This window comes from Stigmatopora nigra, chromosome 9 (genome assembly GCF_051989575.1).
Source record: "Stigmatopora nigra isolate UIUO_SnigA chromosome 9, RoL_Snig_1.1, whole genome shotgun sequence".
Lineage (NCBI taxonomy): Eukaryota > Metazoa > Chordata > Actinopteri > Syngnathiformes > Syngnathidae > Stigmatopora > Stigmatopora nigra.
The window spans coordinates 6,275,011-6,285,814 of record NC_135516.1 but is presented as its reverse complement, the minus strand read 5'-3'; the positions used below and the strand labels follow the sequence as shown (position 1 = coordinate 6,285,814).

Below are 10,804 nucleotides of genomic sequence, written 5' to 3'. Positions count from 1 at the left end.
GTATGTAGTCTGTATTAACAGTTGAGGGTGAATCTTTGCTGAAATAAGGCAAATTACAGCAATAATATGAATAGAAAGGAGAAGCTCCCTTTTATGTCAATATAATATAATTTTCAACATTGAGGTGTGAAGTCAAGATGCCAACAAAGGAAACTTGATCTTGTTATGACCAGCGGGAGGGAACTGGACTGCCAGGAAACTACTTTAGTGGGCCAACTTTGTATTGTGTCAAAAATGAGAACAAAACTATTCATATCATGGAGGGAGGGGTAAAAATACACACAGTTGAAAAAACGAGATGAAGAAATGACTCCAATGAATCACTGGCCGTGCTCTAACCCTCAAAACGGTCTTCAATATGTTGTTGTTGTTGTTGTTGTTGTTGTTGTTGTTGTTGTTTTTGTTGATTTTCATATTTAGACTCCTGCATTAAAGCAAATCTAGTTTGCATTAAACAGGTCTACACTAAAAACTGAGAAAATGTTATAATGAAGGCCATATGTTGTTCAAATGTAAAACAAAAATGTTTATTTAAGTGCTGAATGGCGTTTCAGAATAAATATACTTTTAAGGCCATTATGATGAACTATTTTCTCAAAGTCTTTCCATTAAAAAGGTTACTGACCCCTGTCTTAGAGTGTAGCTTTGGAATTAATCAGGAACAAATCGAAATGTAAACTATGAATCGTGATACAAATTGTATCACCAGTTATGAGTGAGTGCAGTTAGAATTTTATACTACCAGAGGATATTTTTTTAACATCATCTTTGCCCTTTTAGCTTCCCTTCCAGTGCTGAATCAATTAATAGTAGGCCTACTTAGAGCCAGATCTGCCTCCATCTGTAAACACTCTCCCTAATCTGAGTTTATCACTGTTGTGTAGGCAGGTGTCAAAGATTCCTCTGTACAAGCACAAGTGAATAAAAATATTCAACAGCACATGGCTTATGCCGCAGATGGCAGTAGCTTGACGTCAGAGGGGAGAAGTTTCCAAAATGACCACCTCCAAATGACTAAGTGCGTCACTTGGGCTCAATTGAAATAGATTGGCGTGATCTAATAAGAATATCCCAGGCACTTCAAAAATGAGACCTTGTATTGTGTTAAAGGGGCAGCCCGGCGGATGAGTAGTTCGCACGTCAGCCTCACAGTGGGAAACCTGGATTCCAATACAGGTCAGCCCACCTGTGTGGAGTTTCCATGTTCTCTACGGGCCAGTGTGGGTCTTCTCCGGGGACTCCAATTTCCTCCCATATTCCAAACACATGCACGGTAGGCTGATTGGACACTCTAAATTGCCTCTATAGTGTTGGCGTAAATGATTGTTTAGCTCCTTGGCCCTGTGATTGGCTGGCCACCAATTTCAGGGTGTCCACCGCCTCTGGCCCAGAATCAGCTGGGATAGGCTCCAGCACCCCCCATGACTCTAGTAAGTATAAAGTGGTTCAGCAAACAAGATGAGATGAAATTGTTAGAGTGAAAAGTGATCAAAAATATGGGTTAACTCATTTCATTCCACAATAAACTACCAGGTAATCCAATGACATTTAATAAATCCTTTAAGTGCAAGGCAGTTGGCATACAGCAGCAATAACATTTAAAAAAATCCAATTTATAAACTGAATTACCGCCTATTTTGTTTTCATTATCAAGTAGAAACCCTACATTTCCAAATACAGGGAAGAAGCCATAGATTTTCAAATAGTGATATTTTTTTCATTTGAGATTTCTACACCAAATTAAATTGCTTAAAATACTGTAGCTTGAGAACCAATGGGCTCCAAATCAACCTTTTTTTCACCTTAAGGCAGCCATACAACTATATGTCTCATCAAGATTAAAAATCTGGATGTGAGAATGAGTCAACCTACTTTTTAACTTATCTGAAAATGCTGTACAGCATCCAACCAGCCTGATTCTTGCTTACATGTAATTGTTTTCTCAGCTCAGCTCATTTTTAACATTATCTACAGCCCATTCAACCATTATTAAGGAAGTCAATGTAACCCAACTCAGATTGCTACTTGGAACACCAAAGGCAGGGGAACTGCTCTATATATCGGTGGTAAAAAACGAAGTGACCCCATGAACCAGCAAAGTCGGACCCAAATCCTGACTCAACAGGTCAACGTGGTGCAGGTAATCCCAGTACCGGCTTGTATCTGCGGGTGGATGCGGCAAATACAATAACCGCACAGCTGGCTGGGGGACTCCATGCCTTTTGATGAGGCTGTTAACTCCAAGAATGTACTCATCTGTCAGCTGTTCCCCACTGCTTGGAAATGTTTCTTGACGTCCATTGTCCAATTCCTTGCCCCGTTTCTGTTCTTCATCCAGTCTTCGATGCCAGTGTAGTGCTATTACGTGATCCCAAGTGACCAAATGCACTTGCGCTGACATCCGGAGCTCCTTGAGCATCCGTCGCAGCTTGGCCTCCTCCTCATCTTGCAGACTTCCCCCTTCCTCCACGCAAAGGAAAAGGCGCAAGGTGGCATGGCTCCAGGCATTGGTTTCGTGAAGTATGCAAGCCAACTGAAGCAAAAACAGCGAGCAGATGTCCACAGAACCACGACGGTCCGGTTGTAGCAGATTCATTGGCCAAATGTCGACAAATGGGCCTGTGGTTCCTGAGCGAGTCCAGGTTTTTCTCCTCAACTCTATAGCATTTTCTCTATTGAATTGGCTAAAGTATCGAGCCAGTGTCACGTTCTTGCCCATTTTCAAAGCGTCAGTAATGATTGAGACGTACTCCTCTGCTTTAAGGTCTTTGGGTTTATCCATAACTCGTACATTAGGGAAGAAAGGGAATAAAAGTTCTTCTGGGTTTGTTTTTGGACAGGCTGCAACTGAGCTATGATTTGAAGGTAAAGAAACTATGCCTTCGAGGTGGTCTTGAGGTGGGCAATCATCATAGAAGCCTAAGACAAGAGTGTTTGGCCTCATCCCACCTAAAAAAAATAATAATAATTATAACGTCACAATACACCCGTTTTTTTTTTGTAAGAAATCGCTTTTCAGTTCTCATTAGTAGTGAAAATTTAGTAAAAGAAAATGTGTATTTTTTCAGCTATTCAAAGTAGGGCTCACACAAAATACCACATTAAAACAACAAAAACAAATATAGCTGCCATTTACAAATATATCTATTAATTCTTTTAAAACGTACATTTTTGTAGATTTGTGTTCTTTACCTTTCCAATAAGTGAATAATAGTGAATTACTATTCAACTGAAACATGTACACTTACCAAAGCCTGTGATAAAAAGAAGGTTCTGAACTCCATGTCGAACCGAGGCAGCCACAGTGAGATTAACAAAGGCCTTGATGTTCAAGTGGTTAATTAAGAACAACCAGGAATCATAACAACTCTGCACAGGATCAGATGGCAGCTCATCTACAGCAAATACAAAACAAAATAATCAGATGATGTTGGATAGGCTATTTCTATCCATTTTTGTAAAGGGTTTTAGTGTGGGGTAGACATTGTAAAACAGTGAATGTACTAATAAAAGGAAGAAAAAAAAATACCCATTAATCCCAGTTTGACATTAGCCAGAACATAGAGACCGTTCTTCTTTAGGTCATTGATGAATTTGATCAGGCCTACACAACTACGAGGGTTGGCTACCATTAACAGAACCTGTGGCCTCCAGAACTTAACGTGATCCTTGCGTACATCCAGCGTCAAGAAATACTTGCGAACCTGACAGAGAAGTAGTCAATAAAATATGTAGATGATAATCACATATACAGTTGTCATACTATTTAGATATCTAGATGTCAATATCTATTTTTTTCAATCCTTTTTGGAAAAAAATATATAAATAATACAGATTATATTAAATTATACATAGTTAAAATGAAAATATTTTTTAATAAGTAAGTAATTGGGATTTTTTTTCCTCCAAATTGTAAAATTGAATTCATTTAGTTTGTGTTTGACAATAATTAAGATTTATTAAGGTTTAAAAGAAAAATTAAAATGTAAGTGTATGTGTACCTGGTGGAATATTAGAGCCTGCCTTATGTATCCCCAGTTACTGTTAGGACTGAGGTAATGAATGAGCATAAGGAGCAGCATCATAAATGCTATGCTTGCAAAAGCATAGATGGGATTGATGAGGAATATCATGACCAGGCTGCCAAGAATGCCAAGAGCACAGCTATGCCACGTGAAACAACGGAAAGACGGCCTTAAATGACAAAAGACAGGATTAAAATGACTTGTTCAAGCATTATTTTCAATTTAAAAAAATGTTGCAAATTTAAGTGCCGATAACTATCATGTATAATGTTTTTGAAAAGTGTACTTTCATATAATTGAATAGATTGGATGCTGAATGAGACCGCTCTCTCTCTCTCTCTCTCTCTCTCTCTCTCTAGATGAGCACAAACTTAACTGTTGCAAGAAGTTTGGAAACAACTATTGGATTAACTTAAGTCGTATAGCCCCAAAATTTGAAAAAGTGCATACTAAAACAATTCATGCCTACCTAAAGTTTGGCGCAGATGCCCAGTCTAGAGCCAAACAAGCCAGGTTGACAGTGGCATACACCAACAAAAAGAAGATAGTCACAAGGCCAGCGATGGTGTTCAATTTCCCAGCAAATAGCACCATCTATTGGTTAAAAAGCAATACTTTGCTGTTTGAAAACGTTATAATAAAATAGAGAGCTGCATGTTATTAGAAATTTGACAATGGCACTAAATTGAGGTAACATCACTGCTAAACTTTAGGTCAATAATTACCATGTCCCAATTTACATCCTATAACATAGACCTTATACTAAATCTCATCTCATCTTTTCTGAACCACTTTATTCTCACTAGGGTGACGGGGGGGTGCTAGAGCCTATTACAGCTGGCTTTGGGCCAGAGGTGAGGGACACCTTGGATTGGTGGTCAACCAATCAATTTAGAGTGTCCAATCAGCCTACCATGCATGTCTTTGGAATGTGGGAAGAAACCAGAGTACCCAGTGAAAACCCACACAAGCCAGGGGGAGAACAAGCAAACCCCACACAAGTAGACCGACCTGGATTTGAACCCAGGACCCCCACTGTGAGGCCAACACACTAACCACTCACCCGCTAGGCCGCCCCTATACTAAACACAGACAGTATACATTTTAATTTAAAAAGGCTTGACATTTCCTTAGCATTAATTCAACATATTTGTTGTGTACTTTATATGTTGTAGTTGTTAGTTGAACACAAATTTGAAAGATACAAGCAGTTTAAGGCAGCAGAATAGAGCTTGTACTTACCAGACCCAGTTAGTCTGCTGACTTAATAATAAAAAAATACTATTTCCACTTACTCTGCTTATACATACAACACATGCTGTATATGTCATTGGTTCCAGAGTTAAACTTTTTTTATATACCTGTACAAGCAACCATGAGATTAGCATAGAGGCCCAGGGGTTACCATTGCTGGACGTCTTCCTCGCCAGAGCCAGGACACCGCCTATTGCCATTAAAACAAAAACAAAAAAGAAACAGATAGACGAGTTGTGATATTGCATTGCCGCTAAAATGGCCCTCGATGAGACAAACAACTGAGTCATTTTGCGTTGGCTTGTGCAAAACACACGGCGATAGGATTTGTGTCTCTGCAGAGAAAGTCAACTCCGCCAGCCATCTGTTGCCAAATGACGCATTCCAAATGAACATGGTGCTATAAGGAAAACAAGACATTAAATTAATAACTTGAGTCCATTACAGAAAATAGCTCCCTATTAAAATTTGGAATCTGCCTAAAAGAGAGGTCAGCTCAGGGTGGAAACTCAATATATTGAGGGTACCCTAAAAAAAGAAAAAAGAAAATGAACATAGGTCATTTATTATTTACAAATATTGGAAGGGGGAAAAATTATAGAAAAAAAGTTTGTGCTACCCCAAGTTTAACAATAATGGATTGTGGAAGAGTAAAATATATGTCTCACCAAACAGATCATCCTTGGACAGTGCATGAAGGACTCGGGAGGCTCCTATTAGGTTGCTCATGGCAGCAGACAAGGCCGAGGAGTAAATTCCAACAGTCACCAGAGGTGGGCAAACATTGATACCCCCAAGGAAACTGTAATCTCGTTGGAGAATGGGACTAAAAAAGGGGGAAAAGTGCAAATCTCAGGAAGATATTTTAAATAAGATAACTTAATTGTATCAGCAATTATTTGCGATTGTACTTGTTATAGATTTGTAGTATTTAGACAATATGTTGGCACAATTTTCCAATTTGCAATCAGTGTACGCATCCGAATGACACTTGTTTTCACTTTATCGTATTTTCCGGACTAAGTCACAATTTCTTTCTAGTTTGGCTTGGCCTGAACCAATTTCCGTTTTATTGTTTTCCTCTCTGATCACCAAAAGCTGGCTTTAAAAAAAAAAAAAAGACTAGTTACCCCAAAAACTGTAAATTATTGGTACCTGTTTAGCCTGTTGATCTCCATTTAAATATTTTTTACTATTAAAGTGCGTTTGTCCCAGGTTCAGATTAAAAAAAAAAAACCTCTAAAATGTGGCTAATACTCCAGTGCAACTATATATAGTTTTTTTTTCTTTATTGTGGTTTATGTGGCTAATGAGACTTATACTCCTAGTGAGACAAATGGGGTAGATGAAATGTGAGGTAAATTGAGCTATAATGTTAATCATCCTTTCCTCCTGACTGAGGAACCTGGGCTTTTTTTTACCCCTTATATTCCCACTAACCGTTCACAAGACGAAGCAGCTAATAGACTCATCAGATTGTAGATGACAAAAGTTGTAAAAACAGCCGCCAGGGTTCCTCTAGGAATGGAATAGCTCGGGTTCTTCAAGTCACCTAGCAACAAAAAATTGCAGAAAGCATCACAATTTAAACCTTCTTTTGGCTGGAATATTTCCAAAAGAGCATTGGCAGAATGACTGTGAACGAGTAATAAATTATATATTTCCATCTCACCTGATATATTAGATCCAGCCATGATTCCAGTGCAACCATTAAACATAACTGCAAAAACAGTGGCAAAACTCATCATGGTTCCAGTAGTGTAGTCAACAGTGTAACTGGCTACACAGAAACACAGGAGACAAGACCCATTCAAGTTTGTTGGTACCAGAAACAACAACAACAATATTACAGGACCATACGCCATAAGTTGCCCTTTAAGGTGTGGAGTTGGAGGCCTGTGTAGTTGGCAGTGTTTTGTGTGGAGCTGTGCACAGCAGAATTGCCTGCAAGTGTGATTGTCCTGGAATCCACAGCAAAGAAACTCCAAAAGATGGATACCAAGACTGTTGTGACGATGATGAAAATGGCAAAAGTGGCTTTGGCATAGATGTGGGCGCCAACCTGTAAATCACAAAGCCAAATGAGCTTAAAGGCAAATTGATGATGTGATAACATATAATATAATGACAATGGATACATCATCGGCTAACGTACAGATTGTTAGAAAGGGAAGAAAAGAAAGAAAAATCAGGATACTAAGACAAAAAATGGGATTGAAGAAGAATTAACAAGTCCAAAGTTTACTATAGACCACAAAAAAAAGTTTGAATACAGATGAGTTGACTATTATATGTCAATTAAGTTTTAAACTCTCTCTCATAGAAAGTATAGGTATGGTATAGGTACTTGGTTTGAAGTGAAAGCTAGGTGGGCACATTTCATGCTCTTGTGTGTTGGTTTAAAATGCTTTATAAATAAAATTGAGTTGATACTCTAAAATTTTAATGAGGAGAATGTCACCTGCTGCTTTACTACGAATTGGAAGCTTGGAAACAAGTTTAGTGAGAAGCCATCAGCCTTCAGCGGTGACAGTGTTCTCACAATTTTGATACGAAGTCATTTTGAGAGTCTACCTGAGCGCTTTCTGGGAAGGATTATATTTTATAAAACCAGCACAAAAATATTCCTAAATATCAAAAACATTGAAAGTTGTTTTTTTTCCTGGGCAGAAGCAAAGTATCTATTTTTGTCAGGTTGGGTATAAACATATTGACAGGTTTGGAAAATGCAGAAATCCTCCAAAATAACTGGCAGTGAGTCATTAAAATTCCATATTATCATAATCCATGCAAAAATAATTGAATCCTTAATTATGACTGTTAATCTAGAATGTTAGCTATTAGGTCATTGATATTTTTTTAAATGTTATCATGACAAATTGCTTGTTAACAGTTTTACCAGATAACAATTCCAATGATTTTCTTTGGAAAATCCCTCAAGATTTCACTATCGTGATTAAATGAAATTAAATGTCTCACCAAGCAGACAATTAAACAAATTAAGAGCAGCGCCGTTCCATAAAGTAAAGTCCACCAGTATCCTGAAGGCAAAATACGATGTGAAGCGGCATCTATTGTTACAGCATCTAAACCTAGAAGTAATAAAGATGAATACACAAAATCAAGCATTTATGCCACAATATTTGATAATATAACCACCAACCTTCAGGAATGCCAAATGCAGACATGATGGCTTCAACCAGACCCAGAATGTAAAGAGCACTTCCACACACATTGGCAAAGAAAAACATGATTCCAATGCTGCCACCAAACTCAGGACCCAACGCTCGACTGATCATATCTGGAGGCCATCGTTAAAGAATGGTTGTAAAAATATTTGGGAAAATTGACTTTTTAACTGCTTGTATATAAATAGTTTTTCCCACTCAAGTGCCTTTATACCCATTCAGGGTGTAATTGCAAAAATGGAGGGGGAAAAAAGAGCTGGCATCTTAATGCGTGAATGCTAATGAATGCCATAGTGGCTTGTACACAGTACTTTCAAAATTAGCCTCTTTTTTTTTAGCAAACAAGTGAAATTTGACTTTGTCTGTTCGTGTATTCCATCTAGTGCTGAGATAAGAGAAAATTATCTTCAATCTTGAAGCACTTAGCAGGTGATTTCTTTTCTCAAAAGCATTTGATACAATAGGCACCCCCTGCTTCCAAGGCTCCATTGGTTGAGATGGCACATACAGAAAGGACAGTCATGGTAATAATGGCATAGGCCACCAAGAACATCGCCATGGCGTGGTACAGCCCTGCTTGACCCACAACAAATCCTGCATGCAAATAAAGAGGAAAGGTCATAGACCTATACACATATTTATACATACACATACACAGTGGAATTTGGGAGTTATCAAAAAAAGGGGGGAAAATAGCAGAATATTATAACATATATGATCAGCATTGCCAATGAATGGTTAGCGTAGGGGTAGGGAACCTATGGCTTGGGAGCCATATGTGGCTCTCTTGCTAGGTGCATATGGCTCCCATTGATTATCATTGATTAGAAACAGCGCAACAATGTTGTCAAAATATCTCAGAGAACAGTTGTACTTTAAAAGTGGTAAAATTACTACAAATATCAAACATTTTATAGTATTTTTACTTTTACATTTTGAGTATGGCTCTCAAGGAATAACACTTGAAAATATGAATTGTTTATGGTTCCCGACCGCTGGGTTAGCGTGTCGGCTTCACAGTTCTAAGGTTGAGGGTTCGATCACAGATTAGTCCTCACTGTGAGGTGTTTGCATGTTTTTTAGGTTTTCTTTGGGTACTCTCATTTCCTCCCACATCCCAAAAACATGTATATAGGCTGTTGGAACACTAAATTGCCTCCATGTAGTGTGAGGAAGGAATTGTTGGCTGTGTCCGTGTGCCCTGTGATTGGCTGGCAACTGATTCAGGATGTACCCCAGCTGGTGCCCATAGGTAGCTGGGATAGGCTCCAGCATCCCCTACAAGCCTAGAGGGTTAAGTAGTACAGAAAAATAATGAATATAAATTTATAGTAAGTATTTCATATTCTCAAATTCATCACCAAAGTGAGGATTGTTTGATGGTAAATTTATATTTGAAAAAATGTATATCTGTAAATTCTATCTTATGTACATTGGTTTAGTCATTGTTTGCCAACAATAGCTTTATTTGTTTAAAGGAAAACTCTTTAAAAAAAACAATGTACCAGGTCAATTCTTTAATTACAAACTAATTAAAATAGGCTCATTAGCTCTACAATAACAATCATCCATTTTATTGCGACTTGAAATCAAACTTGTCACGAGTAATTAATTATTTGGCTTTAATTAGTCTAATTAAATAACAGAAGGCTTGATTATTTGGGCAAAATGTACTGGCACTGGTGCTTAAATATAAACACCTTTAAAAGACAGATTTATTTCAATTATATTATGTAAAAAAAAATGACCCAAGTAAATTCAGTACCTGAAACCCCAATTAATTGTGTTCATATTACAGGAACAAATCCATATAATCCACAATTTTAAGTGTCTTCCATCCATTCTTAACAAGTCACAATACTCACCAATTCGCAAGAACACGACAACGTTGAACATGGACAGCAAGGTTGGAATAATAACACCAAAAATCATGCCAAGCTTTCGAACGCTTTCAGGCCGGGGATGACATCGGTCTTGTCCCGGTTTCGGCCTCCTGGTTGCAGGCTCCTTCTCCTTGAGAAGTGGTGCCTTTTCAGACATTCCGACAGTTATAACAATACTGGAATTAAGTTGAAAGTTTTTTTTACTGTGCATCTGATGTCACAAATGTCAAGTAACTTTTTAACGAATCAATCAAGGTCACCTGAGCACGTGGTGGAGGGAGGTGTTCAATGCAAATGAGGCTGGAAAAGTGACACGCCCATTGCTTTTAATGGATTTTTATTTCTTTTTTACATATTATTTACTTCCTTGTACCTATTTTGTTTTGTATCACTTACTTTTTATTTTTACTTTTTCAAATGTTTCTTATTATGCCTGCCAGCCTTCCAGTCAAAA

At 37.9% G+C, this 10,804-nt stretch overlaps 1 protein-coding gene across 1 annotated transcript; it reads right to left on the bottom strand.

Annotated features, from left to right (window-relative positions):
* Positions 1-1,527: 1,527 nt before the first annotated feature.
* Positions 1,528-10,769, bottom strand: LOC144202171 (solute carrier family 12 member 9-like). The gene is made up of 14 exons (XM_077725190.1): positions 10,333-10,769; positions 8,927-9,061; positions 8,443-8,580; positions 8,259-8,371; positions 7,140-7,341; positions 6,952-7,059; positions 6,720-6,831; positions 5,948-6,105; positions 5,387-5,469; positions 4,495-4,619; positions 4,002-4,194; positions 3,530-3,704; positions 3,249-3,395; positions 1,528-2,949 (listed from the first exon to the last, which is right to left on the bottom strand). The coding sequence occupies exons 1-14, from the start codon at positions 10,559-10,561 to the stop codon at positions 2,054-2,056; spliced, it is 2,814 nt and encodes a 937-aa protein (XP_077581316.1). The 5' UTR covers positions 10,562-10,769; the 3' UTR covers positions 1,528-2,053.
* Between the last annotated feature and the right edge of the window lie 35 nt (positions 10,770-10,804).